Genomic DNA, 20200 nt, shown 5'->3' with positions numbered 1-20200 from the left:
CTCGCTGAAGCTTTCTTCACCAGGCTAACCTCAGCTCATCCTATAGTTCTCTCCTAGGGTATCACGTAGGAAAGTCCTGCTCAACACCCCTCCTTCCCTTGTCACACAGAGAGAGAGACAGAGACACACACATACACACAGACATAGATACAGAGAGACACACAGACACACACAGACACACACAGGCACATAGATACACACAGACACGCACAGAGAGACAGACACACGGAGACACACACAGAGACATATACACACACACACACAGAGACACAGACACATAGATACACACAAACACACACAGACACATAGATACACACAGACACGCACACCGAGACAGACACACGGAGACACACACAGAGACATTCACACACACACACACAGACACATAGATACACACAAACACACACAGACACATAGATACACACAGACACACACACAGAGAGACACACACACACAGACATAGATACAGAGAGACAGACACACACAGAGAGACACACAGACACACACAGGCACATAGATACACACAGACACGCACACAGAGACAGACACATGGAGACACACACAGAGACATACACACACACACACACACACACACAGAGACATAGATACACACAGACACACGGAGACACACACAGAGACATACACAAATACACAGAGACATAGACACATAGATACACTCACACACAGACACACGGAGACACACACAGAGAGACACACAGACACACACAGACACACAGACACACACACAGACACAGACACACAGACACATACAGGCACATAGATACACACAGACACGCACACAGAGACAGACACACGGAGACACACACAGAGACATACACACACACACACACACAGAGACACAGACACATAGATACACACAGACACACGGAGACACATACAGAGACATACACAGATACACAGAGACACAGACACATAGATACACTCACACACAGACACACGGAGACACACAGAGAGAGACACACACACAGACGCACACACAGACACACAGATACATAGATGCAGAGACACGCAGACACGTAGATACACACAGACACACACACAGAGACAGACACACAGAAACACACACACAGACAGGCACACAGACACGCACACAGAGACAGACACACAGAGACATACAGACACACACACACACACAGAGACACACACACAGACACATAGATACACACACACACACACACACAGGCACACAGATACACAGGCGCACAGAGACACATAAACAAACACACACAGAGACACACAGAGTGACACACAGACACATAGATACACACAGACACACGCACAGAGACACGCACACACGCACAGAGACACGCACACATGGCTTTCCTGGCAGGACTGGTGAACGCTGCTCTGCGTCAGAAGGAGCCGAGGGCTGGGAGCCTCCTGCTCTGCTCGCACCTGTGCCCCTGGTGCTGGGTCCACGGGAATCAGCACGCCAGCACCTGACATGGACTAAGTGTCTCTCTGTGCCGGCCATTGAGCCAAGTCCTTCGGGTGCTTGGGCCACCTTCCTCCCCCAAGTCCCTGGTTCCCAGGAAGCAGCCCTCAACTCTATCAAAAACTCACACGGATTTATTAGAATATGAAAAAGATTCGGTTTCTTCTGTACAGGCGGCAGAGCGGCAGCAGCTGTGGAGGCTTTGAACACGGTTGTCAACGTCAGCCTTGCATGGTGACTCCCGCCCAAAACAGCACTTTCATGGAGAGGAGGGGGAGATGAGCACCCTCTGTCCAGGCCACTGGGGAGGGGATGCTCTGACTATTGCACGATCCTGGGGAAAGGAGTACCCTAGAGAGAAGGACAGAGATCACTAGGCCTGGGCTGGGCCCATGGCGGCCATGGGAGTAGGCATGTATTTCTGAGAGCAAAGGCCTCTGGGGCCAGGGCTCCGCTCACCCACCAGCCCTGGCCAGTGGGAGATGCTCAGGGGACACCCCCGCCCCCCGAGGACAGGGCTCTACAGCAAGCTGAGTGCAGTGCTTACGAGAGAGGTTCCAGGGGCCAACGGGGGTGGGGAGGGGGAGGAGAGAGAACAGGCCAGCAGGAGCTGAGGGCCAGGCCCAGAAGAAGGTCCCAGGAGGCCCAGCATCTATGAGTTAGAGAAAGTCACGATTGGGGTGTCCGCGTGTGTGTGTGTGTGTGTGTGTGTGTTGGGCGTGGGGGGTGGTGAGGTCATTTCTGAAATCAGAGCCCTGTGGACAGAGGACTGATTTGGGGAAGTGTTGGGCAGACAGGCACGTATGCGGATGCGTGGTGCTCTGGAGTAGGATGGCGGGAGTTCTGTTCAGGCAGAGGTTTCAAAAATGTTTTAAAAACAGGAATGCCCTCTGTGCAAATAGAATCGTACATGGAAGTGTGAACAAACAAAACAGATAAAAAGGCAGCACTCTCCGGAGCTCCGATCAGTAGCCCCTGAAGGGCCCAGTGGTCCCCGCTGGAGCCCGGTTTGGAGAAGCTGAGTCCTCTGAGTAAGGACAGGTCAGGTGAGGTGGCCAGGGTAAGAGCCGGCAGGGGGACGGCATGGCCACGGTTCCCGACCTCTCCCCAAGTCCAACGCCTGGTCCCCTAGTCTCTTCCCTGTTAATGGAGGCCCCTGCTCCTTCCCTTCCCAGGAGGGACCAAGGCTGAGCCAGAGGCTCTTTGGTTAGAAATTAAGATTGACTTGAATGAGTAGGGTGACGGAATGGGAGGAGCCCCGCGGAGGTCTAGGGGACTCAGAGGCCCTGGTCCTCGTAGGGAGAGAGCTTGGCTTGGGAGGGGGCAGGGTTTGCCTCACAGCCAGGCAGGTCCACCTCCGATGGATGGATCTGGAAGGCAGTTCTGGGGGGAGGGAGGGCGCTTCCCGGGAGGCAAGGGGAAGCCGTGCTGCGGTGGGGGCTGTGGGCCCAGCTGCCATGCGGTGGGGGAGGGCCGGGGCTAGTCCAGGTCGGGAAGGAGGAGGGGAACCCCGCCCCCGCCCCCCGCCAGCAGCCCCGGCTCTGGTGGGAGAGTCCGTGGCGGGAGGGCACCGCCCGCTGGCCCCCCGTGCTACTGGCCCTTGGGGATGAAAGGCTCTCCCTCCCCAGGCTCGGGGTGGGGGCCTGGGTCACTGAGGCAGCGCTGTATCCTCTGAGAGCTGGGGCTGTCGCTCGGTGCCGGGGTGAAGACATCGTCGGTGCCCGGGGATGAGGGCTCCTTGGTCCGCATCGTAAGGCCCCCATCGGGGTCCTCGTCGTCCTCCTCCTCCTCAGCCAGCCTCCCCGGATCCCGGCTCAGCCCCAGGACCTTGCCCTTCAGCTCCTCGTTCACCAGGTCCACAGACTCAGGCGACTGCGGGGAGGCCGGGTCGATGGTGATCACAGGCAAGTCGGCCTTGGGCTCATAGGCCAGCGGGTCTGCAAACCAAGAGCAAGGAGCACGCTGGCTTCTGGCCCTGGGTCCTCCCAGTGCGTGGCTCATCTCTGCCCACGCCAGTGGCTCCCAAAGAGCCTGCCTGTGAGTGCAGTCATCCTGGTATGCTTCAAATCACTCCAAACGGGCCTTTTATGAATCCTGTCACCTGGCCAATAGTTCCTCCTCCCCTCGGACTGCTCTCCAAGGTAGGACTGTGCGCCCCTGCTCAGGCCTGGGGCTCCCATAGGAGTCCCTGCTCCGACAAAGAGTTCAGGCTCCCTCCTGAGTCCCCCGTCCTGGAAGGCCTGCCTTGGTCCCCCACATGTCGGAGAGCCCAACAGTGCAGCCCCCTCCGGCCTCCCCGCGGGCACCTAGCTCCTCAGCGTGAGCCCCCCCCGTGGAGCACTCTTTCCCTGGGGAGGACGGCAGGGCCACTCTTCTGGGGGGCCCCCCTCTGGTGAACCCCCAACTCCACCTGACATAGGAGGAGCTCACGGCTTGGCCTGTGAGAAGCCCGTCCTCCCTGCAAGCTCTCTGAGGCCTGTGCCCAGCCTCGAGGCCCCTTGCCGGGCCCCCCATGGCCTGCCTTACCTGAGCCGATGCGGGCCCGCGACATGGTGGGCGAGTCCAGCTTGTGGGCCGGCACGGTCAGGTAGTTGCTGATCTGACAGAGGAAGAGCAGATGGGGGCAGGGGGGTGAGCAGAGGCGGCCCCTCTGGACGGCGCCCCGGGCCGGTGGCCGCACACCCTTCCTTTGGGTGCCCAGGGTGCCCACACCTTCTCTGCCCATGCCCGTGGCGAGCCTGGGCCAGTGCTGGGTCCTGAGGACTTGGCCCAGCCTCTTGCTGAGCTCTGGGGTGACCCTGGACACCCCCACACTGTCCCACCTCTCCTGTGGGGACACCAGCCCAGCCTCTAGCTCTGGCCCTCATCTGCCCCTAAGGACCCACTGTCAACTCAGGAATGTCACCCGGGCCCTGGATGACCCCCGGGATTCTCAGTGCAACATGCTACGGCTGAACTCAGCTACTTATTTTCTTTCAAAACCTGCTCCTTCCTCCGTGTCCCCTCAACCACCCCACCCACCTACCCCAATCAAAGGCCAGACGTGACCCCTGCCTCCTTTTCCCCTTCCCTCGGTCCCACCTCAAACTGGTAACCAAGTCTTGCCACTCCGACCTCCTAAATGTCCCTTGAATTCTGCCTGCTCCTCCCCTCCCCCTGCCACCCGTCTAATCCACCCGCACCCCTTCCCATGTGCTTCCCTTGCTGAGAACCCTTCATGACTTCTCCATGCTTTGGAAGGAAGCCCAAACCCTTAACGCCATTAATAAGCTTCCTTGAAAGCTGAGCCCCCTCAGTGTGTGGTCAGGAACTTATGCATAGTTTCTTTCCTTCTGCCTGGCCCTTCCCCTGACCACACTCCCTCCCCTGTGACTCTCATTCCTAAGCGCACTCTGACCACTTCCTTGTTTGAGGTGCTCAGAGCCCCTTGCACTTCCGGTTCTGCCCGGGCCACTGTGTGCTCCATAAGGGAGGGACTGGGCTGATTCACACCCGATTCACGGAGGCAGTTCTGCCACTTGGCACTTAGGGAGAGCTCCACAAATATTCTCCTGAACGAATGAAGGCAGGCATATGTGTCTTTGCTTTCTGATTCTGAGCCTTAGTTTTCTCACTAGAAAATGAGAGGTTAGAGCACATGGACAGACTCTTCTAGATCTGATACCCAAGGACACAGTGGGGAAGGGGGGCCTCTTTGCTGCTCTGAGTGGAGAAGAGGTGGAGAAAGCAGCTTTCTGGAACTTTCCCTGGGGCTCAGCCTTTGAAACACATGGAGGGGGAGGGTGTGTGTGTGTTCGGTTGCCAATTTGTGTCTGACTCTGCAACCCCATGGACTGGGGAGCCTGGAGGGCTGCAGTCCATGGAATTTTCCAGGCGAGAACACTGGGGGAGGCCAAAACACCAGATGGGAGTGGCTCTGTCTCCCAGAGGGCTGGCTGGGGGTGATGCAGGCAGAGGAAGAGCCCAGGTTCCCAGAGAAAGGCAGGAGCCGGCTCCAGCTTCGGACATACCTTCTGCTCCAGTTGCCTGGCCTTCTGTCTCCGGAGCAGCATCTGGTTCCAGGCCTCCTCGTAGGGGTCGGCCACCAGCGTGTGTCTGTTGTAGGACCGCAGCTGTGGGAGGAACAGCTGTCAGGCAGGCCTGGCCAGGCCACAGAAGCTGGGCCTGGAGGGGCTGGGGTGGCTCTGGGCATGTGGAGCCGAGGCGGGTGGGGCGGGGCGGGGGCGGGGGCCTCCTCTGCAGTAAGTGAAGTGGGCCAGGCGGGGAGCAGCCCCTCACCCGCTGCCTGGTCTTCTGCAAGTTGTTCCTCAGGATTTTGCGGATCTCCTCTTCCTTGTCCTTGGACAGTGCTGGCAGGATGCGCTCGGCCGGCAGGGACTTGGGGTGGATGTTCCTGGGATAACGGGGCACAGATGAGAAAATTCCTGGGACTGTGGGGGCTGGGCCGGGCCAGAAGGGTCCCCTGGGGATGATCCGGTCGGGTGCGCCAAGCCTTGGGTCCTCAGTATGATCCACCCGCCCGGTGGAATGACCTAGGGACCCGCTCCAGGTGGGTACTGAGGGGTCAGCGTGTGGCTTGCAGACGTGGCCAGGGTTGGCCATTAGCACTCACTGCATGGAGACGGTGGAGACGGCCGAGGGGATCTTGCCCATGCCCCCACTTTCCACCAGCTCGATAGCTTGCTTCATCTCCATCTTGTGGTAGAAAGCGATGAGCTGGGGCTCCTTGGAGCGCTCACCGGCTATCAGACACTTCTTCACGTACTTCTTATTAAACCGGTTGAGCCTGGTGGGAGGTGAGAGGAGATGGGTGAAGCTGGCTCCTGCAATGGGAAGATGCCCAGGCCCCCAGCGGGGGAGACCCTTACCGGCCCCTCCCCGCCCTCCTGCCCACCAAGCCTGCCACCTACTTGTCTTTCCAGTGGTGGTGGCCGTAATGACCACAGATGTCCTCGATGCCTGTCAGAAGGTGGTCCAGGAACTGAAACGTGCCCAGGGCCAGGTCAAGCCTCACTACTGGGCTCCTCCTGGACCAAGACTCCTGAATGGGCCCCCACCTTCCACCCCAGCGCTGCTCTGCTCAACCCAGCCCTGTAGTTCCAGAAGCAGCCAGGAGGTGGCGCCCGCACCCCACTCATCCTGAACCCCTGTGGACCCCCTCCAGCCCTCTGCCACTGGGGCCCGGCTGAACCCTCTTCTCTGAACCCACTTGTGCCCAGCACCTGGGCCAGGTTCCTGCAGAGGCAGCATGACGCCCCCTCCTCAGGTTCCTGGCTGCTCACACCACCCCTCCCTATTGGGTGACCTGGTGACCTCAGGAGGCACTGGATGAGAGAGGAGGGGCTGACTGAGGACGTGGATGCAAGGCCTAGCCGACCCCTAGCTCCCTAAGCTCCTCCTGCAACACAGGGCCCAGGCCTAGCTGCCGGTACCTGCGTGTGGATCTCCTCATTGATAGAACGCTTCGTTTCTTGCTTTTTCTTCACAGCCAGCAGGTCTACCAGGGGCCGAATGGTCATGCCCTGGGGGGCGGGTGGGTGTCAGGCACTCCAGTTCTGCCACCCTGGCAGGGAGGCCACAGAGGTCCCCCACCCTAAGGTCCCTGAGCCTGGGATGCCCTTTGCTCTGACGTCCCCAATCTCCCAACATCCAAGCCTTGGTTATATTAAGCCCATTTATTCCTGAAGACATCGCCAGGGGGTTCGTATCCAGCCAAGGGACTCACACACAGGTCAGCTAGCCCGGGCCAGAGTTCAAGCATGAGTTCCACCACAAATGTGCTCTGTCACCTAGCAGGGAGGACCACCTCTGCTCTGGCCCCCTTGCACGTTTTTGACCCAGAAGGACCCAGTAAGGACAGCAGTAGCTCATCTAACTGCCCGCTTGTCAAGTGCCAGGGTCAGTGGTGTTTTTACTAGAATTAGCATTTCAATACCTACGATGACCCCTTCCTTGTCCCCATTGTACAGATGAGGAAACTAAGACTGAGAGAGGTCAAGTAACTCCCTAAGGTCTTACAGAAGTAGTAAAGCTGGATTCAAACTCAGGCAGGGAGGTCCCTTCCTCAATGCTGCATTCATTAAAAACTGGCTTAGTAAACCAACTGCAAAATCAAGGTGATAAAGTATTTTTGAAGATGGAGGCAGGGCAAGATGATCAAAGAGGCAGCCTCTTCTCCTTTTAAAAGACAGAAGACAAGTCCAGCCCTAGGAAGTTTGCTCTACGCTGTGTTCTCTGGAGAAGGCAATGATGTTTCCCATTGAGGGCTTGTCCAGGATTATTATCCAGGACAGATGGAGCAGGTGGTAGAGAAACACATAGACAAGCACACAGATGAAGTGTTTCTCATTTGCCCAAAGTCACGGGTCAGACAACGAGAAATGATTTACATCATCTCAGGCTGGGCTCCCTCAGGGACTCAAGGGGTGGGTGAGGTTCTCAGCTAAGCCTGGTTGTTCAAATGCACAGAAATCACGGCCAGCAGCTGGAAGGATTCTTCAGGATCATCTGGTCCAGTCCCCTCACTTCACAGATGGGGATCTGAGACCCAGAGATGGGAGGAGAATCTTTCCAGGGTCACACTGACAGCAGCAGAGCTCTGGCTAACGGCCTCCTCCAGCGCAGCTCAGGGGCCGCTTCACCTTTCCAGTCCCCAGGTTGTGCTGCTGCTGCTGCTGCTAAGTCGCTTCAGTCGTGTCCGACTCTGTGCGACCCCATAGACAGCAGCCCACCAGGCTCCCCCATCCCTGGGATTCTCCAGGCAAGAACACTGGAGTGGGTTGCCATTTCCTTCTCCAATGCATGAAAGTGAAAAGTGAAAGTGAAGTCACTCAGTCATGTCCGACTCTTCGCGACCCCATGGACTGCAGCCCACCAGGCTCCCCGTCCATGGGATTTTCCAGGCAGGAGTCCTGGAGTGCCAAGTTGTGCTATTGTCCCTATTTGATTGATGTAGAAACTGAGACCCTAAGATATTAAACCACTTCCCTAAATCCCTACCATGAACTTCATGGTCCTGCTGACTGCACCTACCCCTCTCAATGCTACCTGGGCTCCTAACTGAGCTGGGCAGCATCACTCCACAATGACGCATGACCAAACTCTCCCTTTACAATTGAGCACACTGAGGCCCAGAAAGGTGGAGTGGCTTGTCCAGGGCTACACGAGGTATTGATGGAGCTGGAACTACAACCCATGTTCCCCACCGCCCCCACCTCCCGCCCCGCTCGGTCATGTGCTTCCTCTTTCCTGGCAGAGTCAGGGTCCCCAGGCAGGGCTGCTCCGCCCTGTCCAGCACCTGCACAAAGACGGTGAAAAAGATGACGGTGATGATGGCCGTGAGGAACAGGTCACACATAGGGAAGTGCTTCTTGTCCAGGAGGTAGCCCAGGGAGAAGGCAATGGCGCCTCGCAGGCCCCCGTAGGCAATGATGAACTGGTCCTTGGGGGTCAACTTCACGATGCGGAACTTGTTGATGAACCAGGTCAGGCCCAGCACGCCTGCCAGGGAGGGGAAGCGAGGGGTCAGGTTGTCCCAGCCCCTCATGGCTTCTGCAGCTGGGAGATTTTCTCTGTCTGGAGGAAGCCTCCACTGGTAAACCCACCCAGCTAACTCATATCTCAGGTCCCTCAGTCCAAGGTGCTTCTAATCCCTCAATCCAAGAGTTGGGTGGATCTTTAAGGGAGGTTCCTCAACCTGTGTACACTTTAGAGACATTATAGAGGCCTCCAGGAGCTGGAGGGCAGAAGGGTACCAGGAAAAGAGATGAGACAAGACTGGCTACAAATTGATACCTATTAAATATGATAGGTACACGGGGCCTACTTTTCTATGTGTTTGATATTTTCTGTAATAAAAAGTTTAAAAATGCTAGGGCTTCCCTGGCAGTCCGGTGGTTAAGACTTCATGCTTGCACTGCAGGGAGCACGGGTTCGATTCTTGGTTGAGGAACTAAGAGCGCATGTGCAGCATGGCCAGAAAAAAAAAAACTGCAGAGGGAGGTTGGAGTCCAATCTCAACCCCATAGCCCCAGAATCTCCAGAGGATGAGGCCCAGGATGAAAGGGTTTTTAAGACGGCACAGCAAGTTAAGTGCCATGCCCAGACCTAACCTCAGAGAGGAGGTGAGATCCACGGGCAGAAGCCACATGGTCACTGAGGTATCCAGTGTATCCAGAAGGTGAAGCAGCTGCCCAAGGGCCTGAGGCCTGGTGCCCAGGGGTGCCCAGGTGTGCCCCGGGGCTGGCAGCAGCAGTTGGGAGGCTCTGCAGAAGACTCTGCAAGTGCCAAAGTCAAGCATGGGAAGAGGAGGTGCAAAGACCACAGACCTGAACACAGATCTGGCCCTGGGGGCCTCAGTCCTCTCCTCAGATACTGACTGGCTCAGAGTCCCAGGGTTGCTGAGGCCTCTTCCACCCGCACATTCTGGCTGTTCACCCCCAGGAGCGTGGCCCTCTGTCCCCTCCAGGGCCCATAAGGGCCTCAGTGCTGCAGGGAGTGGGAATGGGGAAGCCCCCCATCCCACGGGGGCGCCAGGAGCAGCCTGGAGCCAAGCCCACCGCCTCCACACATAGCATGCACCCGGCTGCCACACGCATGCACCCCTGCCACGTGCACGCACCCCCTGCCACGCGCACGCACCCCCTGCCACACGCACACGCACCCCTCCCCGGCTCCAGCCCCTCACCCAGCACTCGGGCGATGAGGCAGAAGAGCAGGGTGCTGATGACAAACGTCCAGTTCCAGTGGTGGGAGCCGGCCACGGTGGAGACGCCCAGGAAGATAAAGATGAGGGTTTCACTGACGCTGCTCCACATTTTGAGGAAATACTTGATGGTCGTGTGGGACTTGTGGGAGATGTTGGCCTCCACGTAGGGGCGCATCACCACGCCCGAGGCAATGAGTCTGGGGGTCAGGGGAGGAAAGAGCGGGGAGCGGGGTTCAGAGTCAAGCTGCACCCTCCCAGGGCACCTCCAGCGCCAGAGAGGTGGGCAGGGGCCGGGCACCTGAGCTCCTCTCATGGGTCAGACACCTCTGCCGGCTTCCAACCCCTGTTCTCAATACTCTCACCCAACCCTGCAGACACGGGTGTATTCTGGCATTTTCCAGATGAGAGATCTGAGACGTGCAGAAATAAAGTCACCTGCCCACAGTCACACTGCCACGGAGTGGCAGAGCTAAGACACGAACAAAAGAAGTTCTGCCCGGCTCCTAAGCCTGGGCCTTTTTCCCGAGGCCACACGGCCTCTCCACCTGACAGGGGTCACGTCTTTGGCCACAGGTTTATCCTCCAGAGTGTGGTGTCTCCTTAACACCTGGGGGTCCCCACAGGGAGCTGTCTTCCGGGCGGCAGCCCAAGCCCTTCCTAGCCTGGCGCCCACACTCAGGGTCCACTCCCGCTGGCCCAGCCTCCTCATTGTCACCTCCCATCCCCGTCCCCCAATCCAGCCTTGGTACTTCCAGTGACTTCTCCTAGCGGGAGCACCTTAGCACAACTTCCCTGCCACCCCCCAACCCCAACTGCAAGATGCAGCTGGGGCCTCAGGACCCCCAAAGCAAGGGAAGCCTCGCGCCCCCTCACTAGAGCTGCTGAGAGGAGCAGTGGGCTCGAGTGCCTGCGTCTGGAGATTGCCAAGGGGCTCCCTTTGTAACAAAAGAAAAGAAGAAATGGCTGGGGTGAGGCTTTCCAGAAGCCTCACTCTGTGCTTCCGGGCAGCCCCGAGACCTGAAGCCTGGATCTTGGGGGCTGGGCCCTGGGGAGCTCCCTTTGACCCTCCAAGCCCGGGGGGATCTGAGTTGGGGCCCCGCCTGCACGCCACGCCCAGACTCACGCCATGATGCCTGACAGGTGGAAGAGCTCGGCCGACAGGTAGGCCATGTAGCTGTAGAGGAAGACGAAGAGCGGCTCGATGACGCGGATGTGGGAGGTGAAGCGGGAGGTGAAGGCTGCAATGACCCCGTAGACCACGCCCACGAACACCCCACCCAGGGACACCACGAAGAAGCTCAGGAAGCCGAGGATGATGTCCACGATGCCCACGCGGTCGTAGTTGGCAAACTCCTCAAAGAGGTGATACAGGACCTGGGAAGGGTGTGCAGGCTGGTCGGCAGGGGGGTGGGCACCCTGCCCCATGGCTCCTGGGGTTCACCCAGGGCGATTCTGTCCCCTCTGTTGACCACAGCCAAGAGGTGGCAGAGGGGTCTGGGGCCCAGAGGGTCTTTGGGCCTGCAGTGGGCTGTGCAGAGAAAGAACCGGCTCTGAAGCCAAACCACCTGGGTTGAAATTCTGACTCTGCTGCTCCCCAGCTGTACACATGGGGCAAATGACTCAATCTCCCTGCGCTTCAGTTTTCCTGTCCAGAAAATGGGGGCAATAGTACCAACCTCACAGGGCTACTGTGAGATTCAATTAGTTAATGAGGGCAAATTGCCTATCACAGCATTAGCTGCTGTTCACCAAGCTCATCGTGCACGTCCCTGCCTGGATTTCGGTCTTTCCTTTAGCACAAAGCTGGGAAATTCAGATAATGAACTAGAATAGGACTTCTTAACTGCTGAAGCTTTCTAAAAATACACTTGGCCAGCCCATACTCTACTTGGATTGTCTGGAAGTGGGACCCAGAAATCTCTGTTCAACAAGGCCCCCAGGGGGTTGCAGTGAACCACCGAGTTCAGGCACTATGGAACCAGAGGCTCTCCACGGCTTCCCCACCTCTGGGCTGGGGAAATAAACGGTCATTGTAACACCACCATCAGACTTTAAGTGGCACTTCATACACTGTAAAGCCCTTTGATTATGGTCATCCTGTTTGCCACACAACAGCCTCATGAGGTAGGCAGGCTAAAGATGCTTGTTCCCTTGCTAAACTAAAGCTCAGAATGGTGAAGTGATGTGCCAGAGGACCCCCCCAACCCCGCCCGGGAGCAACAGAACTGGGCCCAGAGCTTGGTCCCTGCCAGCAGTGGATGGCCTCTCTGGGGATCCAGCTTTGAGTTTCTATCTACCTCCTCTTAGGTGCTGGCTGCCTGGCCTGCTCCCAGACAGCTCTGCCCAGAAACCAGCTGGGGAGTGTCCAGGCTGAAGGAATGCAGAGGGAGTGGGGAAGAAGACCTGGGGATCCCCGAGACAGACCCTCCAAAGCCCCCAGTACCTGGGCCACACGTGGAAGCAGGGCACCTTTGCTCCAGGGCCAAGGCCTGAGGCCACACAGCTTGGGGCAGCCTTCAGCCCTACCATCTGGGTAATGGGGCATTCACACCCATGCCCAGAGCTCTAGAAAGGGCCCGACTTGGGCCAGGCAGGGAAGGGAGATGCCAAGCACTGGCCAGTCCCCCATGTGCCTGACACAGCCATCTGGGAGACAGGGCAGGGCTCTGGCAGTGCGTTCTCAGCCCTGGGCTACCTAAACCTACTCCTGGCCTGAGGAAATGCTCAGGTCCCTAGAGTGCACTGGCTGGGCCGATGGGGCAGGTGCAGAGGGCAAGGTCCTCACTTCTGGCCCGGCACCATTGTCGCTGGGACTACAGAGGCCGAGTAGCATAGTGCTAAGCATCTGGACTCTGGACTCAAGACTGTGTAGATCTGAACCCCAGTATGTCATTTATCAGCTACTATGATCTTGGACGAGTTCCTTAATCTCCCAGTGCCCCAGTTCCCTCACCCGAAAAACTGGGAAAAATCACCGTGCTAACCTCATGGAGTCTGTGCAGATTAGCTGAGACAATACATGATCAGACAGAACACGAGCAATGACTCCCATCACTGCCCCTGTCTCGGGGAGGCACGGCCATGGGCCCACGGTGGCCAGATGGGGGCATCCACTCTTGCAGCCACGCCCCACTGTTCCCCAAGAGTGCCAGCCTGAACCCCAACATACATCCTCTGGGGAGGGCTTCATCTCTGGCACCCATTGCTTTTGCAGGCATGAGTGAGTGTGACTCCCGTCAGAGCCCCGGGAGGACGGCAGGCTCAGGGCAACGGTCCCTGCTCCAGATGGGGAAATAGGCCTGCGTGGCAGCCGTGGGCAAAGGCGGGTGCCCGAGGAGACAGGCCAGATGGGCCAGCCCGCGGCTCCCCTGGCTTCAGGAGGAGCTGACGGGGCGCCAGGGGAAGAAGCGGGAGAGGAAGCCGAGGCTGTTGGCAGGCGACCTCTACTGTCGGTGGCTTCTTTGAGGTGCGGCTTCCTGAGCGGCTGGGAGTGAGGCGGGAGCGTGTGTGCGAGCGTGCACAGGGCATGCACATGGGTCCATGAGTTTTCCTGTGTGGGCAGCTGCTCCCTGAGGGGTCCAGGCAGGAGGGGGATGTAGGTGTTTGCACAACACAACACGGGTGTGCACATACACGTACCTGCTTCCTGAGGAAGCCGGCTGGGAGGAAGGGTATGTGGAAACATACACAGCCTTGCCACGTGCAGACCCTGCGGTGGGGGTGTCTGTCCTCGCTAGGCCTGGCAGGAACGCACTGACTACTCTGCCATATCCCAGCTGTCAAAGGTGAAGCCCAGAGAGGTACAGTCACATGCCTAAGGTCACACAGTAAGCAAGTGGCCAACCCAGACTGACCCACTTTACTTGCCACCTTCTGGAGGTTTTAGAGACAAGGTTCCTTTCCATGAATGCTGCCCCGAAACTCTGCACAAATTAAACTCTAACTTAAGACACGTGTGTGTGTGTGTGTGTGTGTGTGTGTGTGTGTGTGTGTGGGTACGCATGCATGCTCAGTCATGTCCAACTCTTTGGCTGCAGCCTACCAGGCTTCTCTGTCCATGGGATTTCCCAGGCAAGAATACTGGTGTGGGTTCCTCCTCTGGGGGATCTTCTCAACCCAGGGATTGAACCTGCATTTCCTGCATTGGCAGGTGGGTTTTTTTACCACTGAGCCACCTGGGAAGCCCTAGTTTAAGATACAGCTACCAAGAAAGCTAAAATGCCCCTCAGAGACTAACTGGTCTATAAAGGGTAAACTGAGGTACAAAGAGGATAAGTCATTTAACCAAGATCACATCAGGGACAGAGCGTATGACCTGGTCAGGCTGAGCTCAGGCCCTGCAGTCAGATAGACCTGGCTTCCAATTTCAGTTCTATCTATTCTACTGAGTTCTTTAACCTCATTAAGTTTGGCTCCTTCTCTGCAAAGTGAGACTAAGAAGCACCTCTTAACGTAGTCAGGAGGATAACTGAGATAATCCTTGCCGGTGCCCAGCACGATGGCCACACATAGCAGGCAGGGCTGGACACTTGCTGTCTGACTATCGTGAGCGGGGGGATGTGGGATTCACTCTGGACCTGGACTTGGGTCTGGGTCTTGCGCGCCCCGGGGCGTGGCCCCTGCCTCTCACCACAGTGACGGCGTCGTTGAGCAGGGACTCCCCAAACACAAGGATGTGGAGCAGCTCGTTGATGTGAATCTCCTCGAAGACGGCCAGCACGGCCACGGGGTCCACGGCCGAGATGATGCTGCCGAACAGCAGGTTCTCCAGGAGGCCGATGTTGTTGATCTGCTCGCCGCCCACCAGGCACACGGCGTACATGAGGCCGCCCAGGAAGAAGGCGTTCCACAGCGTGCCCACCACGGCGAAGATCAGGATGGTGCCCAGGTTCTCCGTGAACTGCCGCAGCGGCAGGAAGTAGCCGGCATCCAGGATGATGGGCGGCAGCAGGAAGAGGAAGAAGACTTCCGACTGCAGGATGGGGGGCGTCTCGCCCACGCCCTTGATCAGACCCCCCACCAGCAGCCCCACCACAATCAGCAGGCAGCTCTCCGGGACGATGCTCGAGATGGTGGGGATCACGTGGAAACCTGCAGAGGGTAAGATAACGGAAGGCCGTGGGCTTGAGGGGAGCCAGGAGAACAGAATATGGCTGGGGCTGAAGGCTAGGGGTAGGACCAAGAGGGGCTCAGGCTTGGTCTCAGAGGACCGCTCTGTTACTCTCTGAGCCTCAGCCTTCTCGCCTAGAGCTGATAACACCAGCCTCACAGGCTAATATAATGCAGTTATGGATTATGTTTATACATAACTGATGTGTAAACTACATGATGATGTTGTTGAAGTGCTTTTTTCAAAGGACATACAGAGGCTCCCTGTCACTGTCGTAAAGTAGGAGAAAGAAGCAGGTCTGTATGCCTCCAGAAAGCAGAAATTATACACTGATTACCGAGGCTCCAAGTACCACCCAGTTCCCTGACTGCCCCGTCTGCCCAGGTTAGGGTAGGGGTCCTTCTCTGGTGCCTTCCCTTCTCACAACTTCCATCTGCAATCCTGAAGGCATTACCTAACACCTGAACCCAAGTCATCTGTCCAGGCACAAGTTCACGGAGATAGATGTAAGCTCAAGACCAGGCATAACAATCGAAGAATTCTGTTTAAGGGAAGACATCAAGTTCCCCATCACAGAGGCGTAGAAGCAAAAGGCAGACAATGGTTGGTGGAGAAGTGACACAGGAGACAGGAAGGAGCACAGAGGAATCAAAGACTATCAGCGCAGGAAGGAACCTGGGGATCATACTGCCTGGGGCCTGCAAACGTGCAGCACGCACGCAGCGACTTCCAATCCCAGCTTCGCGTGCTTTCCCGCTGAGCCCAGAGAGATGCTCAGGAAGCCGACAGCAATCAATGGGTTCTGCGCGTGAGACAAAACCTGTTTGCCATCCTGTTTCTCACCCAATTCCACCCACTTTAAAGAAGGGACAACTGAAGCTCAGGGAGGGGAAGGGACTCACCCAAGGTCACACAGCTCATCAGTAGTAGAACCAGGACAGAACCCAGGTCTGACCCCACCAGCTTCTATCAAACGCCCCCTTCTTTAAATCACTCCCTCCTTTCTCCCCATTAAGGTGAAAATGCCCCTCTGCCTGAGACCCACCGTCTCTCCAAGCCAGGTCCTGGCCAGCAGCAGCGGCAGGCCACCCTCTGCAGCCGGCCCCCTTGGTTCCAAACCCTGAGCAGGGAAGTGGCAAAAATCCCTTTCAGAGAGGGCCCCTCTCAATGCCAGCTCCGCCCCCAAGCTGCTCATGGGTCTCTGGTTTTGGGTGAGGAGGTGGGTGGAGAAGACCTGGGACATAACCCCCAAGGTCCACTTGGTTAGGATGGTCTGCTTGCCACTTTGCTCGAGGTAGAACCTCTCGCTCTCCTCCCCTCCTTAGCTTGTAAACTCTCTGCAGGCAGATTCCATCTCTGTTTATGATTATGTCCCCAGGGTCGGGGATACAGGAGGCGCTCAACAAGTATCTACTGATCGGAAAATGCAAAGGGCTTGGCCAGGACCCACGTGAATCTCTATCACCTGTCTGGCCAGGCCTCTTCTCTCTTTACCCCTGGAGAAGCCTGGGAAGGAAGAGGAACATCGCTCCCCAGGCCCAGAGCCCTCCTGCTCTCAGGCACTGATCGGGGTGGTGCCAGCTACAAGTCAGGACTCAGTATACCATCCAGGCCCAGAGCCAAGCACCCAGGGCCTGGATGTGACAGGGCCGAGCACCCAGGAGATACAATCGAATCATGTTGGAAAAAAAAAACACATCCCCATCCTAGGCCAGGAGACTTCAAAACAGACCTGACCAAAAGTCACTGCTTTTAGGCCTTCCCTGGTGGTCCAGTGGTTAAGACTCTGTGCTTCCAGTGCCAGGGGGTGTGGGTTCAATCTCTGGTCCGTGAACTAAGATTTCACATGCCGGGTAGTAAGGCCAAAAAAGAAAGTCACCACTTTTGCTGAAAAGTCCACTCCTCTTACCCTGCCATATCCATCCATCTTTGACTGTCTGTCAGTAACCCTCAGGGTTCGTGTGGCTGGTACACTGTGAAGGGCTAAGTCAGGTTGAGTCCAAGTCTCCCTTGCTCTAAAGATTAAAGTCCAAACTTTCAGCATGCCCTTCATCATCAGGTCTTGTTCATGTCTCATGCTCCCTACTTTCTTTTTTTTTTTTTTGACTTCGCCATGCATCTTGTAGGATCTTAGTTCCCTGACCAGGGATTGAACCCAGGCCCACGCAGTGAAAGCACTGAATCCTAACAACTGGTCCACCGGGGAATTCCCCCCACTGCATATTCTTATGTTTCAACCTTGACAAACTCCTTTCAATTCGCTCAAGTGAGGTACACCCTCTTTGGCCTGCAGAACTTTGCCCAGTCCAGTCTGCCTGTCCAGAACACTGTTCCTCTACCTTCACTATATGTGGCTGACACCATATCCTTCTGCCTGCCTCCTCTTCCAGGAAGCATTCCCTGACCACCCCTGCATGCCTGGGCTAGAGCAGGAGTCCTCTGGTGTGTCCCCCATCATAACCTTTGACCCACAGTCATGACCTGGATTCCTCTTTCTCCCCAACACCCAATGAGGTCAGACAACGCAGGGAGAAGCAGTGAAACAGGACAATGGCACCACACCTGGGACCTGTATCTGCCTTGAGGGAAAACAGGACAGCATGGGGGTTTGGGAAGCTTGGGAAGGAAGAGGAACATCCCTCCCTAGACAGATTATAGAGATTCACGTGGGTCCTGGCCAAGCCCTTCGCATTTTCCGATCAGTAGAAACCCCCATGCTGATCAGTAGTCAGCCAGCCAGCTGACTTCCTCAACGCCCCACCCCCAGCCCAGAAGCTGAGCAACAAGAGCTGCCACAGGAGTAAGCAGAGTCTAAGGAGGCAGCCCAGGGCAAGTGGAGGACAGTGTTCACCTCCAGCCAGACTGCTAGGCTCTGAAATTGCCTCACCACCCTCTACGCCATCCATCCAATCCACAGAGCTTTCCTGGCTGCAGGAAGTGCCAGGCAATGCACCAGAGACCAGTAAGCCTCAGCCCACTGGGGGAGCAGAGGGATGATTGTGTGTGTGCGTAACCCTCCAAGAGCAATAACATGAAGAACACTCATTACTCTTAAAGGTGCGCCAGGAGGCAGGCATATGTCACGTCTTTAGTCCTCACAATACCTAGCCCTGTGGGATAGGTATTGTCCCCATTTTACAGAAGAGACAGTTGAGGTTTGGCAAGGTTCAGTAGCCTTCCCAGAGTGCAGGAGAGGAGTTCGACTCCAGCTCAGAGCATCTCACTTCTTCAAGTGAGTCGGTCCTCACAGTACCTGGGGCTGGTGCCCTGTCCCCAGAGCAGAACCCCCAGGTCTTCCTGTGTTGGCCCTGCCTCTCGGGGAGCAGAATCCCGGGCCCTGACGGGCAAGGGAAGGGGAGGGGAGGAAAGTCCGGGATCCACCCTGGCTCCTGGCCTGTGGGTAGGCTGCATATTACTGGAAAATAGCTTCTGGGGGAGGGGCGGATTCTGTCATCAGGCAAAGCAGAAGGGGGCCTGATGGCCTGTTCTGACTTGTCCCTCTCCCGAGGCCCTGCCTCCACCTGTTGTCCCCACACTGCACCCCAGAAACTGAGTGAAGTGAAAGGGGGACAGTTGGGCCTCTGGGCCTTTGACCAAGACCCAGCATTGAGGCAGGACGTCAAGATGCCACGAAATGAGGCGAAACTTCTGGGCCTGAACTTGTGACAATGGTGATGTCACCAGGATGGAATCAGGGGTGGGGCAGAGGCCACAAGACTCAGACCCAAGCTGTGAGAGCCGACACGGACCTCAGAAGCCACCTAGATCCTCCATCACATGGTTGGGGAAACTGAGACGCAGAGAGGGGTGGCGATCTGTCAGGTCACGGCCAGTACCCCCATGAGGACCCGTGAAGCTAAAGTCCAGGGATCACTCGAGCCACACGGCCTCCTGCTGGAGCCCCCAGACCTCCCAGAGCAAGGACGGGAGGAGGAGGTCTGGAATTCAACATCTCCCGGCCACGGGGCGAAACCGCCAACGCGGTTTCAGGCTGGCTTCCCTTTTTAGGTGAAGAGGCGGGGGCAGGGGAGTGGTGTTTCTCACTCTGCCCAGCGTGGGTGACAGCTGGGCAACGGGGGGCACACACACATGCACACTCACTCTAGCTCTGACACGCACTCACTCTGCCCACTGTCTGACACACACACTCTCACGCACATTCCCCCCGCTTTCACTCTCTGACATGCTCTCACACACAGACTCTGACCACACACTCGTTCTCTTACACACCCATGCACACAATCACCTACATTCTTACTGTCTCTGACACGCACGCTCTGAGACATTCACGTTCAGCTGCCCTCTCTGTCTTACAGACACACACACATACTCTCTCTCTGACACACACAGGTAAACTGAACCGGCATGCGACTCAGCTGCAGACTGATGAAGGGCTCTTGGTCCCCGGCGGCCTCGCTGTACTTCACTGTGAGGACGTTTTATTTACATCCCAGACCATCCCCACCTGCTGAGACTGGGCGCCGTGCAGCAGGCAGGCAAGACTGTCCCATGTCACCCTTGGTTGCCAGGGTGAAGGGATAGCTCAACCCCACTGGCCGCATCTCTCCCCTGGCCTGGCAGTCAGAGGGGTGTGCCAGGAAGAGGGGCCTCCCTGGCCCCCCAGAGCTGGGTCAGCAGGTACCCAGGGGCACATGAGGGGCTCTACCGCCCTAGTTCCTGGCCTGAGGACTGCGCTGGGGCTGCAACTCGGCCAGGTCCCAAGGGATTCCTGGTTGCACAACGACTCCATGTCTTTAAATCCCTCTTCAACTGCCCCAGCAACCAGGCTCCGCTGCAGTAATGAAAGCTGATCCCTCCCAAGGAGAGCCTGGCGCTCGACAGTTTACAGCAGCTTGCTCTGCTGTGTCTAACTCGCCTGCACCTCACCAGGCTCTGGCCGGCACAGTCATCAGCCCCCCATGTTAGA

General features: G+C 57.1%; 1 protein-coding gene across 1 annotated transcript in view; it reads right to left on the bottom strand.

The window, feature by feature from the left end:
- Window positions 1-1568: 1568 nt before the first annotated feature.
- Window positions 1569-20200, bottom strand: part of SLC9A1 (solute carrier family 9 member A1) — a 54376-nt gene continuing 35744 nt past the window's right edge. Inside the window, exons 2-12 of the mRNA XM_006055479.4 lie at window positions 14794-15254; window positions 11287-11537; window positions 10143-10360; window positions 8754-8956; window positions 6889-6978; window positions 6367-6437; window positions 6069-6242; window positions 5735-5849; window positions 5467-5568; window positions 3983-4055; window positions 1569-3393 (exon numbers count right to left, since the gene is read on the bottom strand). Coding sequence (XP_006055541.2) covers window positions 3047-3393; window positions 3983-4055; window positions 5467-5568; window positions 5735-5849; window positions 6069-6242; window positions 6367-6437; window positions 6889-6978; window positions 8754-8956; window positions 10143-10360; window positions 11287-11537; window positions 14794-15254 — 2105 coding nt within the window. The 3' untranslated portion in view covers window positions 1569-3046. The remainder of the gene's footprint in view (window positions 3394-3982; window positions 4056-5466; window positions 5569-5734; window positions 5850-6068; window positions 6243-6366; window positions 6438-6888; window positions 6979-8753; window positions 8957-10142; window positions 10361-11286; window positions 11538-14793; window positions 15255-20200) is intronic.

This window comes from Bubalus bubalis, chromosome 2 (assembly GCF_019923935.1).
Source record: "Bubalus bubalis isolate 160015118507 breed Murrah chromosome 2, NDDB_SH_1, whole genome shotgun sequence".
Lineage (NCBI taxonomy): Eukaryota > Metazoa > Chordata > Mammalia > Artiodactyla > Bovidae > Bubalus > Bubalus bubalis.
Note: the sequence above shows the minus strand (reverse complement) of the source record. Positions and strands in the feature narration are given on the sequence as shown.